Source organism: Colletotrichum spaethianum (assembly GCF_022836535.1).
Source record: "Colletotrichum spaethianum MAFF 239500 DNA, contig16, whole genome shotgun sequence".
Classification (NCBI taxonomy): Eukaryota; Fungi; Ascomycota; class Sordariomycetes; order Glomerellales; family Glomerellaceae; genus Colletotrichum; species Colletotrichum spaethianum.
In genome coordinates, this window is record NW_026054786.1 from 937,695 (window position 1) to 963,772 (window position 26,078).

Genomic DNA, 26,078 nt, shown 5'->3' on the forward strand with positions numbered 1-26,078 from the left:
TGCCCTCCCCCCGAGTAAATGCTTGCGTCGGGGAAAATCCCTCCGCTGCCCAAAAGACAACAACACCTGACCAACGCGCGAATCCCTAATTTTTTTTCCCCCTCCCGTTTTGCAAACACGCTCCCCAATTCACCCGTGCTGGCCTGCTCCCTCGCCAGCAATTACAACGTTGAATATGAGTACAAATCAATCGGCCGGCTGACCGCCCGTCCCCGCCGTGCCGCGCAGAAGCCTGAGAGCTGGCTCATGTCCCCAACCACAGGCCCACCCTGACTCCGTTTTGGTATCCACCGGTCTTGTCCTCCCTCCTTGGATCATAGGGCCCAATATCTGCCGGCTGATGGTGATGAAGTGGACGCTCGCCCATCACGGAGGTCTCTCCGCCAACGGGGCCTCCGACGCGACCTCCGACGGCGACTGCCATCCGGTCCTGCATGATGATTCCGTTTGCCATGTCGGGATAGCCTGGTGGTCCTCCTTCTCTCTGCGCCGCATATGGTCCGGCGCTATAGTCCGTGTAATCGCGCGATCCGGTCCCGCCGCTGCTGGGGCTCCACGCCGTATCGAATCCGGGCATGCCCATGGACGCCATGTCGGAGGTATTGCTTCTTGTCAAACCTAAGGGGCTCATCAGATCAACACTGCTCGCGTCCATGTCTACGCCGCCCAGGCCGCCGTTCGGCTCTCTAGCGCCAAGTTCGATGCCGAGTCCCATACCTTGCATGCCGGGTTGATGATGCATCGGAGTGTCGCCAATGTCTAGTTGCTGCTGTTGCTGCTGTTGCTGACAATGCGTGTTCCCGTTGCTCTCTTCGTTGTCGTCAAAGACCTCACCAACTACGCTTCCCCGTTGTTGGCTCCACCCTGCTGCATCCATTGCGTTGGGCCCCTGGCCGTTAGCCATCATGGCGGCCGCCGCGGCCCCCATCCCAGACATGGCCGGACTGAGCTGTGTCCTCATGCTCCCCGGATTCTCCCCGGCAGCGGTGAGCAGCTTTTCGGCGAATTGTTTCCGGGAGTTGTCGCTTGCGCTCAGTGTTCGAACGAAAAACTCAATCGGATCCAGACTTGCCCCTTTCCTACCGCTACTCAACACGCCCATGTCGCCTGATGTGAAGTCCATGGCCGTCGAGAAACCAACACTCTCGCACGCCCCCAGCACGTTGACGCACCATGTTCCGATTTCGAAAATCTTCTCCATGATGCCCATCCCGTGCACCTCGACAGCTTTGCTTGGGAGACTCGACAGAATCGATGCAGTGTCGCGTGCAACAGTCAGCGGAAACGAGAAGCACATGCTGTTTCCCCCTCCGACTCCGCTGCCCGAGGACACGCCTCCTCCCGAGTCGGCTGGGTTTGTCCAGCTCAGCAGGCCCTGCCTCATCGACGACTGCCAGACAATGAGGCGTAGCCATTGCTGCGTGATGAGCAAGTCCGCCTTCTGAATATCTGTTGGCTCCGGCGCTCCTGGGTCTCTGGCGGCGGACGAGGCGCCGAAAGAGCCCATCAGCTGCTCGTGCGGCTGCGTCGGTGATCGCCCTCGCGGACGGAGAAACGCTGGAGGAAGGGAGAGGAGGTTCTGTAGCGCCAAGAAGGTTGTTGCGCTGACGCGGGGATCGGACCCCTCGTTCCACGCCGTCACGAATGATTCATCGAGTGGGGTGTAAGACGAGACGAGCTGCAAGAATCCGGCGTGAATGTCCGGACCCTCATAGGGATGTCGCGTTGTTGGAAGCGACGGCGTTCTCTTGAACGTGATCGGTTTGTTGCGCAAGATTGCAAAGGACCTGTGTGGCGCGAGGCGCGTTAGCACTGCAATGCTCTTGCGACGTCGCCATCTTGCTTGATGGACGTCGATCGCGGTGCGGGGTCGTTACTCACCTTTCCGTCACGAACAGGATCCAAAAAACCCTCTGCCGACAAAGCGTCTCTTCGCGACTCAGCCCATAGTATGACGAGTCGTCCTGCAGTCCTAGGTCCTGTGCGTTTGTCAACGCCTCTCGCAAGTAGTACCACGATTTGCGCGATTGGTTGATCTCGAAAAAGGACGTGCTGAGGTAAAACGAGGAAATCACCGCATACAGCGACAGATCCTCCAGGAAATCGTACGAATGCCTTATTGAGATGGTCTCGTCCAGGAAGAAGCGGCCGACGACTTCCCACGACGTTGGTCCCGGTGCGCCGATGCTCTTGCCAGACATGTGCATCGAAGTCAGGGCGCACAAGGCATAGACGAGGTTCTTCTCGCTGGGAGTCATGGGTCGGTTGATTGTCTCGCGTATCGATGGCATGTAAATGAGTGGCATGATGGGGTAGATGTGTTCGTAGTATAGTTCGACCAGCTGCGGGATCATGTGAAGGTAGCTCCTCGTCCTCGGTCGTAGTTCGTCGCTCGAGAACATGCCACTGGGCTCCGGCACGTTGCTGTGTCCCGGGTTGGATGTGATGGCGGCCCAGAAGCTCGGCGGGGTTGAGGCTGCGGAGGCGTTGGATGAATGCTGAGATGCCGCCTCTCCCATGTCACTACTGCTCATCCCGATGTCGAGGCTGTCTACGTTCAGCGGCGGGCATGCTGCTGACAATCGACGCCGCACATACTCTGTAGGGCTCTCGAGCGCATTCTCTGCATTGAAAGGTTTCTGGCTCGTGGCCCGTTGCTGCTCTTTATGGGACGACTCCCTTGCGCGCAGCTCGTTTATGACCCGTCCATGGCCGCGCTTCGGACCCCTTTTCTTGGGGACATGCTCGCGCTTGCAGGTGAGGGAAGCGTGCACGCACTGCTCACAGGGAAACTTGCCATCGCAACGGATTCCTGGGAGATGGTTAGCGGTTGTCTCGGCGAGGGGTGAGGCGGAGAAGGAGAGGTGCGGCAAGGGACATGAGTTGCAAACGTGACGAGAGCAGTCTTGGTGGTGGTGATGGTGACGGGGATGACATGCAACGGCAGTGGCTAAGGCGGCGGGATGATACCGTGAAGCCGACAGATGGACTGTCCAGGCGGCAGGCCGCTGGGAAGAGGGAGGATCGCACGAAAATTCATGAATGCGACGGCAGGGAAAGCAAACTCGGGCAAATACGACAATAGGTGCAGTCAGTGTAGGGAGTGAAGTGGAACATCATACTTCTCCGTCGACAGTGATCGCATACTGTTCTCTTGGGCGGCGCTGACTGTTGCTGGTGGTGGTGGTGGTGCTGATTCGGGTGCTGCTGCTGCTGCTGCTGCTGGTGGCTCTGGGTGGTCGCGTCCGGTGACTCGGCCTTGACTTCTGCAGAGCCCGCCCTGCTCGCAGCATTTCTCGCGGTATCTGTGTCGTCCATCACTGGCGCATGACGCAACGAGAAGAAGGGAACGGTCGAGAGGAAGAAGACAGAGACGGGACAGTTGTCACAGGGGTGTCGGACGTCAAAAGGTTTGAGCGAGGAATTTCGCGGTGGAGCGAGGATTTGTAGCCCGGTAGAAAGCAGTGCAGAAGCAGAGCCGTCATGGAGCAAATCTCGACTCGAAGAGCGCACCCCCGGGTCCAGCCTCACCCCGGTCCAAGCCAGTCCACTCTCGGCCACGTTAGCCCCTCACCGGCAAGGGGAAGAGAAAGGCGAAACGAGGAGCGCGTGAGCTGGGAGGGAGGATCGGTAAAGATGTGCGCCCGGTGAGAGAAGGGGGTACGTAGTGAGCGTGCGTGCGCGCGCGCGCGAGAGAGAGAAAGGGCCGGAGAGAGAGATAGAGAGAGAGAGAAAGAGAGAGGCAGTCTCGTGTCGTGTGCGGTGTGCGTGGCGGCGTCTTCTGGCCGTCGTCTTCGTCGGGAAAGGTGTCGCTAACGGGGCTCGTAGTGGGTGTAAAGTAAACCGCTAGTGCGTGTCTCGCCGCTGTCTTCGCTGCGCGTGTCTCTCTTCGCAAATGCGGGGAAAAAAGAAACAGTTCGAGGCCAAGAAGGGGAGGGGGGCGAAAGGGAGGGTTGGTTGAGGGTGAGGCTGGTGGGTGCTGGTGCGGCCGTCGAGTCAGCTGATGAAGTTGAAAGATGGGAAATTGAACAGACGGGTTGGAGATGTGCGGGGGAATAGATTGGAGGCCAATCAACATCGGATGAGCTTTGCAAGGCAAAGCTGGAGAGGAATGAGGAACAAATAAGTCGCCGAGACTTGTTCAAGTTTGAGTCTGTGGTTTTCCCCTCGTGGATCTGAGCTGAAAATGCCAGGCTGAATCGGAAGGACATTCCGTCCCGGGGTCTTGCGATTGTCAGGGACCTCCAGTTATTTTGGACCAGCAGCTGTACGGTGCTATTCCGGCCCCTCTGCCAACGGAGCCATTTGTCTGGCTGCTCGAGACGTGCCCGGCACCCGCCCGCCCACGCCAAGATCCAACGATTCCTCCACAAGAGTACCGCCGAGCGGAGCTAGCCGCAGGCACCACCCCGCTGCCGGTCAACAAGATGCTTGCGAGCTTTGTTCGCGGCTGTGGGCAGGGAGCCCGGGGGAACCGTGTCTTCCCTTGCTCGAGACGCCCAAGGCTGTTGCTAACTTTGATCGATTGCGAGAACTCTGCTCAAAATGCTACGTCCCTGACAATGTACCGGCGATCAGTTCCTGAAACCCCTGACAAGCCCAACAGTGCGTGTAGTTTGGTTGCCGCCCGTAGCCGCTCCAAGTGCTACCATAGCGTGTACATGGTAAAATGTCTGTGGGTGTCCTGGTCCCACCACCGACAATATCAGACATCAAGCAACAACTCGTCGAAGGATGCCACGAACAACCATTACCACAGCCCTTTAAGCAGCGGATCGGCGCAGAGGATGATGGTAGGTGCACCGTAGAGATGGCTGGGTTGTCGATCACTTCCCGGACTCCATCTGCGTGACGTGCTCGGACGGGGATTTTCCCAGGCGTCAAATATTCCGTATGAATCGCAACTATTGATCGTCGTCCTGTTACCGGCTCTTAGCCCAGCCGCCTGTGATCTGATGCCGAATGCGTGATATAGACGCGCAAGGAGCCGCATGGCTAGGCCATGCAGTGTTCCACAACGACGGTAGTATCGGGGGCTTCTGTCACTTTGTCAACGGTGCGGCTCACTGCCCATGCAATATCGAATCCGGGGAAGCCGATGGGGGTCAACGGGCGCAATAATGAAGATCATCTAGATGGCAGCTGAGTGGCTCGGGTGGTTGACCAACCAGCCGCTGCTCCCTATGTACACGAAACGGCGCATTGACGGTGTCATTGAACATCTTGATGGGCCTGTCGACTGCAAAGATGTTGTCCGCGATAGAAGACAGAATGTCGTTGGACAGCCTGCAGCCAAGGATTGATGCCGAGCGGGCCGTCAATCTTGAGATGAACAGCTGGACCTCGTGCAAGGCTCCAAAGTCGCTCGGGAGTTGAGCCCATGTTGCCGAGCAGATCGAAAGCCGGGATGACTTCTTTGGCAACCATGCCAGCGTCGATACCTAGGCATGTCGGACATGGCCGTGCATAGGACTCCTCCTTCAGCGCAGGGGACGTTCATAAGGCTGACGCTGTGTGAACCCACTGATGTTATCAACTTGAACGGAGTAAGCGTGTCATGAGCTGTGGGCAACAAGAAAATTTCTTCCTGCCGGAATGACCCCCGACCCAATTTCGCCAGAGTTCGGACTTTGACAACAGGCATTGCCGCTCAAGCTTCCCCCCCACTCACTTCGATTCTTCCATGTCACGGTGTCGATGGCGTCTCTCTTTGAGGACATTGTCGGGTGCCGCGCTAGGAGGATGGGCCTGTGAACCAGAACCTTGAATCCCGTTTCGTCGTGTGCGGGAGGAAACGAAGACGGTTAAACCGAATATTACCAGGGCCGTCGCTTTGGTTTGGATTCGTCCCTGCCAGTTATATGAGGCGGAAGCATATGTGGCTTTTCACAGATAACGAGGCGCAGACACAGGCAGCGATGGGTTAGACCCAGATCATCGTGGCGGGCTAAACTACTGAGCTAATGGTGAAGTGCGTTACGATGTGTCTCTGACAAGGTGGAAAGCTCAATGAAGATGCTTGTGCCTCCTAAGCCGACCATGTCGGGTGGATGCCGTGACCCAGGGTGACTGTTTTGTGCCCCTGACGAGTGTTCTGTGCCCATTCTAGAATGCTGGGGAAGCGTTGGGTTTGATCCGGGTTGATCCTGGATAGAACAACCACCTCTCCCCAGAGGGAATCAGGTATGGGGGTTTATCGGAGTTGCTGTTTCAGGAGTTAGAGGAATCCACCTCCAGTCGACAACAATCTAGGACTCGGTTTAGACGCCAGCGATGCAGGCAACACAGGAGCGGGCAGGGGAAGGGAACGACATATCATTTGCGTTAATTAGGATCCTTCGTGGGATACCGATTCGTGACGTGATGGGACTCTCGGCACGCGCGGACCGATAGATGGGCGCGTCGACAGATGTGCTTTGAAGTACTGAGGAGCAATTCGTGGCAACCGGAGCGTCCGTCCAAGCCTTGAACGCAAGGAGAGAATTTTTTTCCAAAGTGATTAACAAACTCGACAAAAGCAGAAGAGATCATCCGATGGAGCGCGATAAAACGTTCTGGCCCAGATTGAAAAGCGACGTTGGAAGGTGCGGAGCCAATCAAGCTCGAGATAGTATGACTGGAGTTGCATCTGCCTCACCGAGCACTCTTTCCGTCGACCTAGCTTGTGCCAGGAGCTGGTAGATGTGGAAGGAACCAGCGGGTCCTCTCGACTTCTGCAAGGTGCCCGGGTTGCGTGGCATTTAGGTTGTCTCCTGGTCCAGACGGAAAGACGGCAAGAAAGGAGACCGGAGGCAGGTACGAGGAGAATACAGCACTCGATCCGTGAGGCAATGGCTCGAAAGAGCGCCAAGAGCAGGCAGGAGTCAGTCGAGGCCATGGCAGGGTTACATCCAGCGTTGTGTGGACTGGGAGTCCAGACAATATTGACGCTTTACAGCCCAAGATGATCGTCCGGGAAGGAGAATATTCGAGAAGGAGGTCATTTCTGTTGGGTATCCATATGAGGAATGCTAGCATTGGTTGGGAATACCTCCATTCATGCCTTATGATACCTTATACGAAAAACTTCGATGCGTCCTGTGACACGGTGTATTCCAAAGTTTGCAGCCGCGTGTTCCACCGAGCCAAACCATGCAGAGACAAAGGCCAACAACCGCAAGGCCTTTGGTCACTCTATGTTCTCTACGTTGGGTATGTTACCCAGCCAATGCAGATGGATGCAGGAGGCGATGCTCCCGTAGAACATGGCTGGAATCACTGCGCACGAGAGGGTTTAGAGCCAGAAGAACCAAGGCGTTACAAACACGTCTGTATTCCTCGGCAATGCTTCGGTGTATCAATACAAGCCCACACCCCAAAACGCCGAATGCTATCCATCTCGGGAAAAGGAGCGCATCTCAGAGGTCCTCCTTGAAGAAATGCTCCTCGCTACCCTCCTGCTCCTGCTGCTGTTGCTCGTGCTGCCCGTCTTCCTCCGCCGCGCCATTCTTCTTCCTCTTGCCCTTGGCGGCATCCTCCCCGAGCTCCCCCTCGGAGCCGTGGTCGACGATGCCCCGGATCTCCCTGGGGTCGCCCGGCTGCTCGACAACCTCGAGCTTCCACCCCTTGTCGCCGGCGATGCGCTCCAGCTCCGCCCGCATCTCCTCCACGAGCTCCGGGCTCAGGTCCAGCTTCTTGAGCTCGTCCTCGTCGAGGACCTCCATAGTGCCTCCCTCGGCCTTGCTTTTGGCGCTGGCAATGATCTCAACCAGCGGGCCGTGCCCACGCCCCGGCAGGTAGCTACGCGGAGGCGCGAGCTTGGCGGGAGGCTTGCCCTCCTCGTCGGCGTCAGCGAGCACGTTGCGCGCGCCGACGATGACGCCGCCGACGTTGATGCCCTTGGCCTTGTCCCTAGCGTTGGGGTCGGGCTGTTGCTTCTTCTGCAGCTCCTGCTCCTCCTTGGTAGAGGCGTCCACCTTCTTCCCCCCCATCGCCTCTTCGGCCTCAAGTGTCTTGCGGCGGTGCCACTCGGCCTGCGCGCTGGGGTCGTCGGATGGGAGGATGAGTTGGCAGCTGATGGGGTTCGCGCTCGTAGCCCGCGGCGGGAGGAAGGCGACGTCGTTACAGAGGCGCGGCGTATTGACGACCATGAGGTAGGCACACGTTGTGACTTCCTTGATCCAGCCGATGCGGTCTCCCTTCATGCCCGGCACGCAGTGGTACTGCACCTCGATTGTCCGCTCGCGGCCAGTCAGATCGCAAATGGTGCCCCCTCCATCCTCTGGACGAGATAACGCTGGTCGCCCTTGATTTGCAGATCCGTGTTCGCCGGCGGGTCCCCGGACTTTGTCTGCTGTTGTTGCTGTTCCTCGTTCTGTGTCTGTTGGTGCTGGCTGGGAGACTTCTGCACTCTGCCAAGCACGTACTGGGTCGTGTGGGGGTCGCGGACCGGCGGCTGCCCGTTGGGAACCGTCGGGAGCGCGTGGAACTGGACGACATCGCGGTTGTAGCAGAAGCTGTAGCTCCACCATCCGGACATGAAGTACAGGCAATTGCCGTCGAGCTCATTCAGCAGCTCCCAGCCATGGGCCGATGCCTTGGCCAGCTCCCGCGCCTCCTCCTGCTTCGCGAGCTCCGTCGCCGTGTGGTTCTCGGGCGTCTGCGGCTCCAAGATGGGTATTGAGCAGAGATATTTCGACGGGTTCATGTTCATGATTTCGTATTTCTCAAAGACTTCCGTGCCGGCGCCGTCGTCGGCGTCGCCGGCCTCCCGCACCTTCTGCGAGATGTCGGAAGCTGTCGAGAACTCCGCCGAGTACGTCGAGTGCGGGTTCGTGCGGTCCAAGAGTGCCTGCGCATCGTGTTCTAATATAAATGATTCCGAAAAGACTATCTCGTACTGAGGGCGCACAGAAGGTCAGCATACCACAGCTTAATCGTCAGCGTTGAGTTGCGGCTTCGGACGAACCTGAGGATAGGCTACGAGGTCATCGTGGATGCTGAAGCCGGGATGACGGGCCCCGCACAGCTGGGCTGTCGCCAGCAAGACTAGGTTGAGACGGCGCATCGTGCCGTGAAGTTGAATGTTCGATCACATGTAGAGAAACCAAGATTGATTATGAGGGAGAGGTGCCCGTCGCTCGTGTGGCCACCTTGAAGCTACTTAGACACCCGCGCCGCGCATTGGCTCCGTCGCTCCGTAGCTCACAGGTGTCATCTACGCAAGGTACCAGTCAAGATTGCCGATGTTCTGCCGGTAGGCTCGGTGGAGACCGCTCCGATAACCGATAAGAGCTTGTAGCTTGTCTCACGTGCTGCTCTGCCATATTAACATCAATTGCTAGCCAGCTGGTAGCACCAGAGAAGTACGTACGTTAAGTCGACATCACTGTCCCAACTTGAGTTTGCGCAAAGCTTCATGTCTTCGGGGGCCACAATTCCGGAACCTGTCGAACAAACTGGACCTGAGTAAATTGACCACTACTTTGTGTGTCCCATAGATATAACATGATCTCCGGCCTGCCTCGTTGTGGTGTTGCATCTTGGCTCTGAGATAGAAATAATGCATAGAAATGCTGATGACATCCCCTTGGGGGCTGTTCAAATTGCAGTGCACGATTGACAGCTAAGAAAGAGTAAAATGGCTTATCTATGGGAGAGTGTGCCGAGAAAATGTCAGCATCAAATCTGTGCAGCGTCTCCTACCAACCTACCAGAGAGAGCCCACGCACAGCGCTAAATTGTGACTTCACGAATGGTACATCTATGGGATTGCATTACAATCTGTCTCACTCCGAGAGGATGGTGGTGGCATTTCTGCATCAGAGAGAGCCCAGATGCAATGCCACAGCTCCTGTTCGGCGTTTGGGATTATAGGAGATGGGACAGGCTCGGGCTACGGCCAGCACGGCAGAGCTGAGGCTCTCAGCATCTGGAACCAACTTCACTGGGACACCGTGACGACTGGTCTTGCTTCCATCACCCCGAGCTATCAAGCACGTTGTCAGTCCATCGGTCACAAGCACTTCCTGTATACAGTCGCCAACACCGGTATTGAACAAACCAGATGCGCACTTGGGCGCAAACCTGAAGCCAAGAAGCCAGAAGCAGGACTAGCCGTGCGGCCTTTCCTGATTTACCGACGAAACATTGCATTGGACAGCCGGTTCGACGGGACAGACCTATCATGGATGCGGCAGCACGTATGCCAGTTCCCCGTGTCTGCCCTCACCCTGCCTCATAGCGAAGCCTTTTGCCTATGCTACTGGGCATCATCTCTGCGGCGTCTCGACTTGCAGTGCCGATCTCACATGTTTGATTGCCAAGCAATACGCAACGCCGGGGCATGGATGGCAAGCGCCTCAAGCGCGGGTGTGCCACCGTCGGTATCGATGAGATTAGGTGCATCGTTCCAGCTACGAAGCCCGACATTTCAAAGCTCCAGTTAACATGCCCCTAGGTCTGGCCTGCCATACATGCCTTGTACAAGAATGCCACTTCGGAAAATTTGAGAATGCTGGGTTATCGTTAAATCGTATACTGAACTCACACGGCCTTTGTTCTGTAATTTCGCCTCGAAGTAGCCTCACCAGGTTGGCGGCACCGTCGTCTCTGAGGGTGTTAATATTGCTGTGAAGATTTTTAGGCAGTAGCGGCGCGGACGGCAGCCAAAGGTCGGTCTGGCTCTGGGCGCCCCATCGGGCCAATGTTGCTGTAGGCTGCCAGGCAGCTGCTGCACGACTGACATGACGAGCCGCACCGGTTGGGCAAATGGGATAGGGGACAGACGCAGACTGTGCATGGTCGGCGCTGCGCCGGGGAGTCTATGCGATGCCATGTGATGTGATGCGATGCGGTACATCTCTGCGATACGGCTCGGGGCCGAAGACAACACAGATCCCATTCGGCGAAGGAAACGCCTCCCATCGCACGTCCTACCCTGGGGGAGAGAGGCATTAACCAGTGTCCAGGACAGACGAAGCTAAGGTGGTCGTGAGTTTGCCCGGATTGGATGACAATGTCCTAGCGGCAGGCTCCTTCTGTCAGGCTTGCATCTTGTCTCTCAATGTACGGTCCTAAACCCCCCACCCGCACCCTTTTCTCTGGCACACCGAGAGGGACGTGGCGAAGACTAACAAAACAAACAGATGTCAGTGGCCATTGGGGATGCGCAATGCCCTCCGCCGATTGGAGAACCGGCGTCGAAAGGCAACCATGCGTTCCATGCGTGGTTGTGGCATGCGGACAACATCATGGGTGTGTATGGCTCAGCCTCCGCACGGAAGACAGACAAGACAGATTGGCTTTCTGTGCTTGGCAGTGAGGGTTGAGATGTAATCAAAAAACACCCTCTAGTGAGAACAAAGAAGGAAAAAAGAAGGGGATTATGCGGCGATCGATGGAACAGACGTTGACGCCTCTCCCGGACTGCGCTCCGTTGGCGTTGCATCCATTGGCGGGGTCGATGACCGAATGGGTCCAGTGAGATGCGGATGATCTCCGAGGGGCGGTAAGAGCCGTGTGTCGACGGTTTGAGTGGAACGGTGGCATTTTCGTGAGACGGGTCTAGAAGCGATGGCGAAAGCGAGAAAGGGAAATGAGGAACTGAATGGAGCTGGGCAATTGTACATTGCGGAATACAACCCACTCGGTCAAGTCAGCTTCTAGTGCAACTGCGGTCAGTCGTTCCGCGCGTGAGTCGCGCGCGAGTAGCTACGCAAAGGCCGAGGTGGGAACCCTGCGCTATTCAAAGTTGCAGGTTCGGTGAGGTGACAAACATAGAGCGATCTGCGAGGAACATTGTGTCGCAGCCGCGTCCGCACGGTCGAATCAGGAAAGGTGGGAGAGAAACAGAAGGAGACGTACGCGCACACAGATACACACAGACCATAGTACACACACGCAGTCGCACAGAGGGGAAAGGAAACGTCCCGGGGCTGCCGGGAACACCCCTCCCCTTACAATGCCAGAAGCCGTCTGATGACGGGAGATTGTCGCAAAGATGCTTGGCCCATGTGCTAGCCGGGTCGCGGTTCATGACACCTCATCTCTCCGGCGGTCAGAGAGGTCTATCTGGAGTATGGAGATGCTTCTCTGGCGGGTTCTGCCAACTTTGAACTTGGCTTGCTCTCTTTTGGGTCACTTCTTCTCCAGCTGGAAATGACCGAATGGAGGGACGTTCCCTCCAAGGCGGAGTGCCCTGCGCCGACGGGGGGGTCTGCGGGACGATCTTGAGCTTCTTCTGGAGATGTGCTTGTTTGCTGCTGCTTGGTGGTATTGGACTGGGGCAGGTCTGATTTGAGTCGGATGGGGAAGTTGGAGAGCTGGAGCGCTGCTGGGCGATGGAGACTGGCCGAGCGGCCCTTGTCTGGCATGTCCTTGGAAGTAAAAGCGTGCGTGGGTGGGAATACCAAATCAAGTGAGAGAGTTCGTTCAGTAGAAGGGAGCCTGAGCAGACAAGATGAGACGAGACGAGGAAAAGCAAGCAGCAGCAGCATGCCAAGCTAAGCTAAGCTCAGCTAAGCAGAGACGAGGAAGGCAGCTGTTGGCACTTTCCTCCTCCATCATCCACTTCCCATTCCCCCACACGTGTGTCGGCGCGGGATCGCAGGAGCCAATGGCTTACGGCAGCGGGGCGCCAGCCTCACTTTGCGGGAACGAGCCGTGGCCAATCGTCCCTCGCCCTGCGGCGCTAGTCCCCTCATAGCGAGAAAACAACAAGCTGTGATTCGCCGAGGCCGAATCTGGGTGGGAAGTGGAGTTGGAAGTTGGGGGGGAGCTCCCGGCGCTGAAGGACATGGAACGGCCCAATTCAGCGGTGTTAGTACCCTGGCGGCACTAACACCAAACGGCACTCGATGGGCTCTTCAGTGAACGTCCCAATCGCCAGCGAGACGGCACGCGTGTGGTGATCATCTGGTGGTGGTGGGGGGTTCTCCAGCGTGGTGGGAAGAGCGGGTGATGGGAGGACGAGGAGGTACGTACCCTCACCAAAAAACGAGGCAAGCAGGTCGACGATTGGACCAACATCGCCAATGGATGTCACTGGACAGGCGAGGGGACGACATGCACCCAGTGATGGGCATGGCATGGCCTCGCATCGTGTCAACCACACAAACAACGATTCGGGGTCGCTGGCGGGTGCTGTGGATTGAGATGTGATGTGATGGGACGGATGGCCTTTGGATTGGGCCATGGCGTATGTCGCTTGTCGTCTATGGACGGCGCGGCGCCATGCAAGTCGACAGAGGACATCCCTAGTGGTCAGGCAGTATTTTTTTCGACTTCCTGCTCGAGATGCAGCGAGTCCCCGTCGAATGAGACGCCGGGTCGACGTGATACAGAAGGGGGACGCGGGCAGATGAGGTGGTCAGCCAGCACCCGGGCGCCTGGGGTCGAGAGCAAACCCCCCATCGCATCATTACTGCTTCGAGAGAGACAACGAGATGCAGTTGGTGGTGGGCGTCCACGATGCATGTGGGCTACCAGAGACACGCGACAAGGGAGGGAGGGGAGGGACGAGGGGCAAGCAGGCATACCTAGGTGGTCGATGTGCCTGAGCATCATCATGGAGTCCCCGTTGTGAGCCTCGTAGGGAGGGCATGGCACGACATGGTCGCGGCGTGGGAAGCCCGTGGGGATTCAATGGTCTCGTCGAGGTCCTTTCCACCTTTTAGCCTGCCCCGAGAGCTCATCAGCCTCTCGCCGGCCGTATGGACATGGGAAGCTGCATGGTCATCATGGGCGAGAAAGCCTAAAAGGGCCCGAACGAAGAGGGATCTGCTGTCCCTAGTGTCCCGGCGTCGACCACAATGACAGCCAATGTCTCTGGTGTTGTTTCTTATTCCTCAGGTCAGTCAGGCCCGGCACCGGGCACCCTCAACACCCTTTTTTGCAAAGTGCCACCCCGGGCCGCATCCAAGCACAACTATTGCCTTCATGCTCACATTGCTTTTCTTTCGTGCGTCAACATCCCGCGCTCCCCAATGTCTTAGGAGAGCATGCCGGGCTCCCTTCCGCCTGCCCCGTCCCCAGTCCAGGCTTGAAGATCAGTTACGGTAGATTAGGTAGCCAGGCATGGCCTTAGTCTGTCTGGGTTTTTGCTGGGTAGATCACGGTCCACGGACCCTTACGCAAGCCCATGTGCGGCATGTTTTTGTTGATGCGCGACTTCGTCGTCGCGCAGCCGCAAAAGCATATCGAGGAATTCCAATTCCAACCACATTTCCGTTGTGCCCCGTGCCTTGGCAGGCTCTGCTCAACGCTCGACGTGGTCCGTCATTCGAGACTCACAATTCCATCATTGTTCCTGCGGTAGAGTTCACAGTCACCCCCATCCGGAGTAATGATCGCTCTCGAGTCGGTGACTTTGAAAGAAGTGACTCGGACCGCCAAGGTCGGAGATCGGGTCAAGAAGATGGGTTATGATCCGAGAACTGGGACGAAAACCCATGGATCTACGTTGTCAAGCGCAAAGGGCTCCCCCGCCCTCATCCCGATCTCGTCCCGAAAAGACAGGCAAAAGCCAATTCGCACTTTGACCTCGTTTGCGTACGTGTGTGATGAATGGCGATCCGGCGTCTTGGACCGACAAAATTGCGAGAAAGTGGAGGGGGGTGGGAAGCGGGGAGCGAGGGAAGCTCCGCATGAACGAGGTTGAAGACCATGTTTGTCGTTGAAAGGGCAATAAAGACGAGGAGAGGACGCGAATACATGGCGGGGGAAAGGTTACAGAAGTACGGACGAAGTAGGGTTGCTCTAAAAGGACCTCGTTCCTCTGGCCCCCTTCTGATGATGGCGGACATTGCGGCCGCCGAGCTGATGGGGATGACGGAGTCATTTGGCGGCCGTGGTGTTTTTGCTTGGCACTCGACCGATGGGATGATGTCAAGAAAGGTTGTCTCTCGCGCTCTTCTTTGCATTCGGCCGGCAACCTGTCATGTCATGTAGCGCGGAACCGCAAACCTAACGGTCAATGGCGCCAGGGACGAGTCATGGCAAGACGGCGTCAAACGGGCCTGGCGCTGGTTGCTTTTGCGGTAAGACCTCCCGGGAAGCCACACACCATCCATCCAACCCCGTGCCGGTGCCCGTTTTCGAAGGGAGGGGATAGTTTGGCTGGTCTGGTTTGATCGTGGTCTGGTCTGTTGTTTTTTCTTTCTTTGCGGGCAATGCTTATGCGTCGCAGAAGCCGATCCACCAACCCCCTCCTTGGTTCGGCGGACGGGATGTGGTGCTGCGTGCCGAACTTCTGAAGCTCCTAGGCCGCGCGGGTGCGTTTGCGCACAGCTGCGTCGGGCGCGATGGTCACCATGTTAGGACAGGTTGCGGGAGCAGGAATAGCAAAGAAGGTGCTGCACGGGCGGCAACTCAAGCAGAGATGGGCAGAAGTCAAGAGGCACTCTGCCTGTTCAGATAGCCGGATGGATGCGATGGAAATCCTTTGCACAAGAGACGGACGAGTACGACAATTGCGACGAGGTCGGAACAGGTGGTTGGACGGACGGATGAATCCAAAGTGGAGGATTCGTAAAGACAGAGAGAAACATGGATGTGGGATATCTCATCGGCATCTCGATCTCGCCTTTGCAGCAGAAAGGGGATCCCTCCCCACCCCAAAGCGGGTGGGCCCATTTAGGAGAGTTCGGGACGATCACGATGTCGGTCCAACTGGCCAGGGTGGTGAGTGTCTAGGAAACAGACGCAGTCTGCCTGGTCTCGGGGGCCCAGCCAGGCCAGACGTTCGTGTTCCCCTCTCTTTTTCATTACACGCAGGACCAGGTCGTCGGGGGCCGACCCGCACTGCTGCTGTATGTACGTCTGCCACATTTAGAGGAGACCCGAGTGACGACTACTGACTGATGACTGCCGTGGCGGGCTAAGATGACGGTCAGGTCGTGATGGCCAGCACTAGGGGGCATTATGGGCAGCACCAAGCTGGGTTGGGGAAAGCTTCACGATTTAAGGCCCCGGCAAGATTGACAATGACAGCCCAGCTACAGCCCAGCTACAGCCCAGCTACAGCCGGGCTAGAGGGCAAGGTTCCTGAGCTGCGGTTCAGGGCCAGTCTCGATGCGGTCAAGATGGATGCAAAAGCCAAACGAGCCCAAGACAGAGCTCGCAGTCTCACCCATCCAAACCACCACCATCATGGCGTCCAGGGGACTGTGAGTCCGTGGGCGGGTGGCCAGTGAGCCAGCTGAACGGCAACCGGGCGAAACCTCAAGTCGAATGAGGGTGAGCGTGGGCATGAGCATGCGCGGCAATTGAGAATGAGAGTGAGCGTGATGGATAGAGGTCATCGGCAACTGCTGAAGAGCTGAAGAGAGAGAGAGAGAGAGAGAGAGAGAGAGGGTCGATTCAGACGTTGCACCCTTGACCTCACACACGCTAGCAGACGTGTTCGGTGCCCACACACACAAACGCACACACGTACACAAGACAAGACACAAGACAACACAACACGCACACTCACACACACCCCTTTGGGTGTTCAGCACTCACACTTTGATCAACAGCACGGCATCCACCACACTCCCACCCCTCAAAAATACCACACTGAAAACTGGGATTGGGACACTCGTCACCGAAGCCCAAAATACCGTCCCAGCACTGGTCCACTGGAAGGGACCCGAGGGCCAGGTGGGCTGGGATGGGCTTCGCGGGTGCCGACCCAGGAACTGGAAACGCGGCGTGCGACGACAGCGCTCTGCGGCGGCCAGCGGCTGACGAGGAAGGTCCCAGCTGCTTAGCTTTTCCTTGCTTCGTCGGCTCAGTGGGGGTTGAACCCAACTGAACCAGAACTGAACTGAACTGAGCCGGGAAACCGGACGGGACTGGACGACGTGTGTACAGAGTCGGTAGAGCGCTCTGTAGCACATACATACATGGCACTATGGCATGGTACCTTACCCATATCAAGTACCCAACTTCCTAGCAGACTGGGCGACCGAGCTGGCCGGGTACGTACCCGCCTTCCGTAAGAGTGCTGCACCGCGACTGGGTGAAGCTCGTAACGGGTCGCCATTAATCGCGGGGCCACGGACGGGCGGGCTGCATCCACTTTAACCTTCTTTCCTCGCTTCCATTCGTTCCTTCCCTGCATTTTCGTGTCTGCCACCCAATGGGCAATGTGTTTCTTTGCTCCTGCCTGCCTGCCTCTGCTCTGCTCTGGCGCAACGAGCGGTACGTACCCTTTGGAATTGTCCCCCCTTCGCCGTGCCTTTCGTCGCTCGTCCCACACCCCCCCCCCCCATTTCCTCTCACCGCACCTTTTCCCGCCGGGCAGAATAGGTACCAGCCCAGGTGCAGAGGAGCTGTGTAATAACTGCAATATCACCGGCAATAGCAAAACAGTGGGGGGAAGGGAAAGGACACACAGAGAGAAGGGGAGAGGGAAAGAGAGAAGTCAGCCCTTTAGGCCTTCCTTGGATCCGTACGGTACGCCAGTCGGAACGTTCAGTCCTGACACTGAATGACCAACCAGCACCGGTGCAGCTCCACGCCGGCCAGCTCATCACCACCACCACCTCGTCCTCGTCGTCCATCTCTCTCCCAATCACACCTTTCGCCCAACCATCCACCCTATCATCTTCTGTTTCTCTGTCTGTCTGTCTGTCTGTCTGTCTCTTTTTCTCTCTCTTTTTCTCCCCCGGTCCAACCATCAACCATCCATCCTCGCCCTCCATCCACCCCCCCTCCCCCCTCCCCCAAACACACACACACACACACACACCACACCTCATCATCATCATCGCAAGGCCCACCCCCTTCCCATCCATCCATCCAACTGCCACCACCACCACCACCACCGCCGTCAATCATCCACCCTCCATCCCTCCTCCCATCCCTGCTCGTCTAGCGTGCTCTGTCTTGTCTGTTCCACCGACATTACCAGCTCGCTGTGGAGACGCCGCAAAGCCTCACTTCCATGACTGGACATTTGTTGCGCTGCTGATCCTTTCGACTTCTTTAAACCACTGGCCTCGCGCCGTCCGCCTTCCCATATCCTCCCACGATCGTCTTCCTATTCGAAGCCACAATCTCCCTGTTCCATCGACTTGCCTCGCCTCGCCTTTCAAGTCAACCTTGAAACTTACTGCTCGCACAAATCTTCGAGACCCCAACCTGCCCCCCCCCCCCCCCCCCCCCCCCCCCCCCCCCCCCCCAAGAGACAAAGATAGTCTCGACCAAAGAAACAAAAAAACTACCGCTGCCGGGTTTGTTGTTTCGCACGGCACGCAGGAGACAAACCAACAATAGTCTTGTCTCGTCTATTTACTCCCCTCAGTCAATACCCCCCCGCCGAGTTTCCACCACCGTTACTCGGGGGTCCTTGAATGCGCGCTGGAGAGAAAAGAACGAGGCTGCACCACCACCAACACCGTGTCACTTCACACCTCGTCCGCCGCCATCGAATACTCACTTCCCCGTCTTGACTTGGACGGCCCCGGATTATTGCACCGAGTTTGAGGCTCGATAAGCTTCACACCTCGGCACGAAACATAAGCCAACCCAGGCCAAACCCACCCTAGCTTCACTCACCACCCCGCCTGTTCAACGTCGACTTGACTCAACATGAGCCATCCTTACCAGAACGTTCAAGAGATTCAGCGGCAGATGCAACAGAAGCAGCAAGAGCTGGCAAACCTCCACAACCTTCTCCTCCAGCAAAATGCATCTGCCCCAGCTGCCCAGAGCAGTCCCATGAACATGCTCCCTACCCAAGGTGACTACCATGTAGATGCTGCCTTCCTCCAACATCAGCAACTGTCAAATGGCGTCCCTCTGGGCCGCCGGGCCACCATACCTAGGAGCAAGTCCAATATGGGCTACGTTGCCGCACCCACAAGAATGATGGTAATGCTCCACCGACCGTGACCATCGTGAATCAAGTGCCATCCGTGCTAACAAGCGTCCAGGAACGCAACAGTGACGACTCACCGCAGCCCGTCAAGCGCGCGAGAGTCATGTCGCAGCAGCACCCCCGCGCAGCGCCCATGACGGGCATGGCAAGAAGCGCTTCCAACAGATCAGAGAAGTCGATCCCCTTCGTCGTCAAGGGTCCTCTGCAGCCCCTCCAGACATCAAATAACCCAAACACCATGATGGACCGCTTCTACCAAAGCCAAGACGACCCTCATGTGTTGTTCGAGTCCTCTCTGCAGAGCGCGCCGTCAAATCGTCGCCATTCCGGCCTCTCGCCAGTCGAGGAACACGCAACCTTCCCAGACCCCGGCGTCGGCATGAACATCGCCGACTACCTGGCTGCACATGACGAGATACCTTCTCCTGCCATGATCCCGCCGCCGCAGCAGAACTACCTGAACCCCTACGACGGCCGCAACTCCCAGGCCAGCCTGATTACTTCGGCCTGCCCGTCAATGAGCTCTGGCACCTCTGCCGCCGAGACAATGCCCTTGACGAGGGAGAACAGCTCCTTCGACAACCGCTTCGACAACCAGTCTCTTAGTGGCGCGTTCGAGATGGCAAGGATCAACTCGACCCAGTCGCAGGTCGCCGAATACATGCCTTCTGACTTGTACGCTGTCCCACCCACAGGCACTTCGCCCAATGTCAAGCCTGAGAGCTATCTCGCCTATGTCGGGGCCGGCGCCAGCCTCTCGCCGCATTATGCTCAGCCGTCGCCCATGGAAGAGCAATTCCTCTCGCAAGGCTCTTCCATGATGGAGCGCTCCATCTCCGCCAACAGCACCGCCTCTACAAAGTCAAATACCGAACGCCGGGCGAAGGAGGCCCGTCTGCAGCAGATCCAAAATGCCCACCGGACCAAGATCTGCCCCAAGCCTCTGGAAGCCGCCAAGTCGTCCCAGTCTACTGCCGCGAAGAAGGAGGGCAAGGTTGCCGTGAGCAAGGGCACCTACACTCGCCCCAAGCACCCCAAGGTCTTCTGTGACATGTGCAGCGAGCACCCCGACGGCTTCCGCGGCGACCACGAGTTGCGGAGACACATCAACGCAAAGCACGAGGGCATCGTCAAGAAGTTCGTGTGCCGCGACCCCTCAACTGTCGGCATTCAGTCCGGCGTCCAGGCCATCAACCCGCTGTCCAAGTGCAAGCAGTGTGTCGCTCGCAAACAGTACGGCGCCTACTACAACGCTGCGGCTCACCTCCGCCGTACCCACTTCAAGCCCAAGACTCCCCGTGGCAAGAACAAGAGGGGCGACGACGAGGAGAAGCGCGGCGGCAAGGGCGGCGGTGACTGGCCCCCCATGAACGAGCTCAAGCAGTGGATGGAGGAGGTGTTTGTCACCGCCGACGACGAGGCTGCCGAGGCCGAGGCCCAGGAAGAAGAGGAGGAAGAGGCCGCACAGTTCGACCCCTCCATGTCGATGGATCTGTCCCTCGGGCACATGGGCGAGAACATGAACTACGACATGGGTTTCACGACATCTTACCACATGCCCGAACTGGCGGCTATCGACACCTCTCAGGCCTCATACCTGGCTGTCTCCAACATGCCGCTCTCGTCCGCGTCGGAAGCATTTGCCTTTTCGCCCTTTACTTCAAACTCGCCAATGAACGGTCTGTCGCACGAGCCGGCCTTCTCCATCTCATCCTCAAACACTGTCACACCAACAACCTTTCAGGACCCGCTCGCCGAGGGTTTCGACGGTTATGCCGCCTACTGATTTGAGATGTCTTGGATCTCCCTGATTTGGTTCTCCTAATTATGGCTTGTTTTTCTCTTTTCGTGTTACATCCTCCCCCCCGACTGTGGCTGGGCTTGGTGTTGGGCAGCGCTCAGGCGTTCATTGGGCCGACTGTGCTCTGTGCATGACGCGAGCCTGCCCAATATCCGCCCACCACCATGCGACCTGCAAGGTCGAGCAAAAAAGAAAAACACGACAAAAAAAGAGGCTAGTTTCCTTCCAATGGCAATGATGCCATGACATCATGCTCAGTACCAGATGGTTGCCGAATGCCTGCCCGGTGGGAACGCCCAGGCACTGCGTCCGCAACCAGTCCACTTTCTGTATTCCACTTTTCAGTTCACTCTCTTCTTTTGAGTGCTTCTCTCGTTACCTTCTATCTTTTGTCGTTCGACAGTCAATCGGTGGAGATACGTTTTCATGGCTCGGTGAAATGCGGTGACAGCACTTCACGCCTCCTCAACGAGCCAAACGCTTCGGTGGTGTCACCGAGGTTTTGAAAAAGCTGTATATAAACAGACGGCCACGTTTAGGACGAAAGGTCCTCGGGGATCAAAAAGGGGCTGCAAGTGACGGGTTGGGCACGTCACTCCTGACTTCAACGGTACAGGTGTTGTCCCCTCCGCAAGGAGGTCTGTTTCCAAGAGTTGTGTTTTTTCTGCAAGGTGTTGGGGATACGGAATGTCTTTCTCGGTTTGCTTTTGGGTCCGGAAGACGAGGGCTTGGAATGCCCTGCGGCGTTGGCATGTATATACACGGGACCGTGAGGTCGGCTGGGTACACGCACAGCACACGCTTGCGTTGGATGGTGAAAGGACTTTGGCAATGTCCTAGAGGGGTGTATAGCACAAACAAGAATCGGTGCTCCGCACCCATCAGCTCATTATTGGTTCCGAGATGTGTGATGTGATTGTGAATGCAGCACAGTATCCTGAAGACCAAACGTTTAGGTGGGGTCCTCCTGCTGATCCGCGTCTAACATGACATCCCATGAGCTGCTGGTGGATTCCAATAGTCAGCACGATGGAGTGCCGAGAAGCTGGGATGTACGTGAACAGGGTTAACGTGTAGAGAATAAAGACCACGCGGGGTAGTCATCATGGACGCACCGCCCTTATCGATGGCCCAGTCTCCTCTGTCTGGGGTCATGTAGAACGGATCGGTTGCAGGCGGCCGTTCATGAAATTGGTGTCGAAGAGAATGAAAACCGTTGTCCGGGGAGGGACCCTCACTCAGCGGCGCATGCAGATGAGATCCAAGCCGTGGTTTTGACGTTGGATAGAGAGGAGAGCTCGGTAACGTGGATGCCGTTTTTTGTGTACCGCAAGTGAAATGACTTGCAGCAGGTGTCGGAAAACAAGCCCTTGTAATGCGGCGTTGGAAACAGATGACAGAGTTGATGGCAAATGTGCCCCTTTGCCGGATACGTCTAGGTTACCATTCCCGCAGAAGCGAGGCGATACCTTTGTGCGTTATTTCAACAGAAGGGGTGTGCCGAAATCCGCGTCTGCGTTGGTTAAATTTTGCAATTGAGTAATCGTAGTCCTCGAAAAAGCATAGGTCCTTCTTTGTAGCTGCGGTTGTTGATGACGGCTGTTGGTCCAGACGTCTGGAACATAGTTCGTGGCCAGAGCAATGGAAATTTGAGACGCCAGAAAAGGGCGTGCGACATACATCTAACCACTATTCTGTCTCATCATGTCGACGAAGGAGAGAAGAGTGATGTTCAACATTGTCCCCACAGATCTAGGCGATGAGGTCGCAGACCGCTGGGCACTCTGTTCCGCGATGGGCTTCGGAAAAAGTTCTGTACCTTGTATCACTGACTTCATGAAACAAACATGGACACCTTACCCTTGCTTATGCAACGCAGCGCCGCTTGTGTTGAATTTGAATGCGCGCTGTGTAGGCCCAGCGCAGACCCAACCCAACCCAACTCACCGTGTTCAGCCTACGTTGACCTCTTACTCACATTTTCTCACATTTGCTCACTTCTATTCAGGTTCAGACCCACACGGTCTATCCAAGCCTCCAGAAGTCCAGAATTGGTCCCTCAACAGACCAAGATCATAGAATTGGAACGTCTTGATGAATCACGCTTATGTCTAGACTTGTCAAGGTAAGGGGCGTATATACCGCTTTGCTAGCAAGAACAAAGTAAAATCGACCGTTGATTATATACACTGATCTTTTGGGCCAATCATGTGTGTATTGCGTAGCTATTCATAAGTCTATCTAAGGGTACATGTGCAATGTGGTGTTATGACTCCTTATACGCCACAGCTCGGTCACGGAAGACCTTGATCAGAAGTTGAACATGCCCAGTTTCAAGCGCGAATCAGGTCGCATTGTCAGAAATATAACCAGTGCACACAGCATACCAGTATATTCTTCAGGACAGTACACAATGCCCAAGCTCATAATTTGAGATAGCACGTCACATTCCAGCCTGCATGATGAGATAGTACGTGGTGTGATTCCTTTATGTATATCAGCAACTGTTTAGTGTCTCGGACTGTACTGTATATATACTGTAACCCTAGAAAATAGAATCCTCGGCTACGCGAAGAGTTTGGAGGTGGTGGCTTTGATGTACGGCAACGGCATTAGTGAACACCAGCAATCTCCCCTGCAAGCACGGCGCAGCTCGTTTCTGATGGCTACTCGTATCGATGGTTTGAGGCAGGATTCACCATTAAATTTCCTAGGGCGCGTGTCTTAGCGCCCTAAAGATGCACGCCGAGGTTTCCAACGCTGCGGTTGGCAACTCCACCCCTGCTAAGCAGATGTATTATTAGTTACCCGCCAGCCTCATGCGACCCCTCAACGAGATGATGTGTTTCATTAACCGCCGCCATTCTACCTCCAACACCAACGACGCTCTTGTCGATAAGGGTCTGAAAGAAAGGTGAAAGGCTTTATACGCATACCAGACGCCAGTCGTTTGATGGCAATTTCAGAGCTTAGTAACTCCTTCGCCGCTCACTTGTTGCCCTGATCACCACACTTGCAGTCAATATTATCAAAACGTACCACATACATCATGGCAGATCCGATCAGCATATCGGCTAGCGTTTTGGCAGTTGGAGGCTTTGCTCTCAAGTCCAGCATAGCGCTCCACGGACTCATCCGTGGATTCAAAAGCCGAAACAAGGAAATCCGAGCACTTGAAGCAGAAGTCAGTGATTTATCTATGGTCTTGAGCTCATTTCTTGAGACTATCGCCAACGACCCGACCCTCGACTTCCAATTCCTCATGTTGCAACTTGAACGCTGCGGCAACGCATGCGAAGAGTATGCTGGAATCATTACTCGATACGGAAAACAACCCAATGACCCATCGCGTTTGACCGTACGGGAGTGGATAATACAAAGACATTCTCAAATTGATATCAACGACTTTAGGACTATGCTAGCTGCACATAAGTCTACTATCAGGATTGCTTTAGCAGATGAAAACCTGTAAGTAGCGTTTGATTTATGTTTACGCTGTCATGTAGTAGCCTTTATTTATAACATAACTTAAAAGACGTACCACTGCTATATCGCTTGAGGTTCTTGAGGGTTATAAGGACATGATCGTGGACACCACAAACGATCTGAATGCCCGTCTAGAAGACATAACGGAAAGGCTCAACCAAATTACGGCTATGGATAAATAAGCTATCAACGACGCTACAATGACGTGGAATGCGATGCTAGAGGAGAAGGAGAGCACCCGACAAGGTCTCGATATGTGTTCTCAGTTCTCTGCCCAGATCGCGCGGTTTGAATCTACATCAACGGAGCGTACCCAGTTCTCACAGCGTCCATCGGCACACAAACACATCAAAGCGGGTCTAAGCGAAGCTGAGCAGTCTATAAAGTCTCTCAAAGCTCGTCTGCAGGCCTATGAAGCTCTTATCAGCAGTCAAATGGAGGCGATGTCTTCGAAAGAAACGTTGTCCAAACCTGTTATCACGCGACTGACGCAGATCCGAAACGAAAAGAAGAGTATAAGCCAAGGACTAGGAGTGGCAGAACAAGAAGACACCGCTGTGGTGGCCGAAAACTCAAATGAGGTGGAATGTAGGGTTGGAGAACCAAGAGCTGGCATCGAAACCCCATTGGAAATAAGTCACGCAAGCTCCTTCCTAGACCCTGAAAATATATCAGCCTCTGAGTGCCTACAGCCTGATACCGATTCGGAACACTCTGATTCGGATCCTGACAACAACTCAGTTTTCTCTCTAGCCGAATCATTGAGAAGCCTGACGTCTCTAGGGTCGATGTCCGCAACCGGTAATAATTTGCTTATTCAAGAGTTTGCCGATATGATCTGTAAGGACGAGTTTCTATTAGTCCTGATCAATCAGTCAGTGGAGAAAGGCGCCATAGAGCCAAACAGAATGCGGAATAACTTTGGCCGCCTTCTACAATACTATGCGAGGGACCTCAAGCTGGAAGCAAAGAACAGTGAGCACCGCGTCGCTGCAGCGTTTGTGGGCCATTTTGCAATCAAGATCTCAATTGAGCTCTTCTCAAGGTTCCCAGCTGCGCAAAGAAAGCTTTCAGTAAACATTACGAGCCAAGCAGAGTCGATCAACAACAGGAAAAAGATCGAAGAGTTTCTTAAAAATCGCTTTGGGAAAGAAGAGATAAAAGACGACTCGGATGACGAGGGGGGCATCGAAGAAGCCGGAGCCGAAGAGGATGAGCAATACGACGGTTCGCTCAGGGAACTGCATCACATCACTGAGTTTTTTGTTAAAAGCTCAGCCTTCCTGACTCTCCGCCAGAAACTGCACGAGTTCGTCCACCCTTCCATGACAACAGAGCTTCGGGCCGTGGTAAGGGCTTGGCTTGAGCCTGGAAGCAAGAGATCTGAGTTGGTTAGGCTATATAAATTGCCCACTCTGATTACGGAACTGCAGTGCATCCCACCGTCACAAATTTGGCTTCGAAACAAAGATGAAGTCGTCGACGGTTACTTTAAGTCGATAGTGGAGTCCTTTAAAAGCAAGGTTGAGAGCTGGACAATGGAGTCTTGGGACTGGTGGCCCTTGGGGCCCACCAAGAGGCTTCTTAGAGATAAAGAGGCAAGGGTATACTGGACATGCGTACGTGAGCCAAACTGCCGTAGTCAATAACTTAATTTTGGACTAACGAGTCTGATGGCAGTCTTGTGGCGAGGAAAGATGGGCAGAGGTCCCTACCGAGTTCGCAAGGATCCTTTCCTCCGTCATGAACAGATTTCCTCAGTCAAGCCAACCATATCAATCATCACCGGGTAGTGTTGCCCAAGGATCTTCCAGCGACATATCGTCCCCTACGTCTAGTAATCAACAACCAGGGGCTTCACAGAGTAGCACCGAACATAGTTCTGCCAAGTCTCCCCCCGGTCAAAACTTCGCGCCTACATCCTTAACCATCTCAGCCGTCAGCACC

At 55.7% G+C, this 26,078-nt stretch overlaps 4 protein-coding genes across 4 annotated transcripts; 1 reads left to right on the forward strand and 3 right to left on the reverse strand.

Moving 5' to 3' along the window:
• Positions 1-244: 244 nt before the first annotated feature.
• Positions 245-3,318, reverse strand: ColSpa_06764 (putative sugar kinase; the record flags this gene model as incomplete). Its single annotated transcript, XM_049272976.1, has 3 exons — positions 245-1,787; positions 1,882-2,777; positions 3,148-3,318. The coding sequence occupies 3 exons, from the start codon at positions 3,316-3,318 to the stop codon at positions 245-247; spliced, it is 2,610 nt and encodes an 869-aa protein (XP_049128933.1).
• Positions 3,319-7,397: 4,079 nt separating this feature from the next.
• ColSpa_06765 (protein OS-9) lies at positions 7,398-8,183 on the reverse strand (the record flags this gene model as incomplete). Its single annotated transcript, XM_049272977.1, has 1 exon — positions 7,398-8,183. One exon carries the CDS (start codon positions 8,181-8,183, stop codon positions 7,398-7,400), a length of 786 nt encoding a protein of 261 aa, XP_049128934.1.
• Positions 8,184-8,230: 47 nt separating this feature from the next.
• Positions 8,231-9,046, reverse strand: ColSpa_06766 (protein OS-9; the record flags this gene model as incomplete). The annotated part of the gene is made up of 2 exons (XM_049272978.1): positions 8,231-8,830; positions 8,948-9,046. 2 exons carry the CDS (start codon positions 9,044-9,046, stop codon positions 8,231-8,233), a joined length of 699 nt encoding a protein of 232 aa, XP_049128935.1.
• Positions 9,047-18,555: 9,509 nt separating this feature from the next.
• Positions 18,556-20,630, forward strand: ColSpa_06767 (uncharacterized protein; the record flags this gene model as incomplete). Its single annotated transcript, XM_049272979.1, has 2 exons — positions 18,556-18,837; positions 18,900-20,630. 2 exons carry the CDS (start codon positions 18,556-18,558, stop codon positions 20,628-20,630), a joined length of 2,013 nt encoding a protein of 670 aa, XP_049128936.1.
• Positions 20,631-26,078: the final 5,448 nt, after the last annotated feature.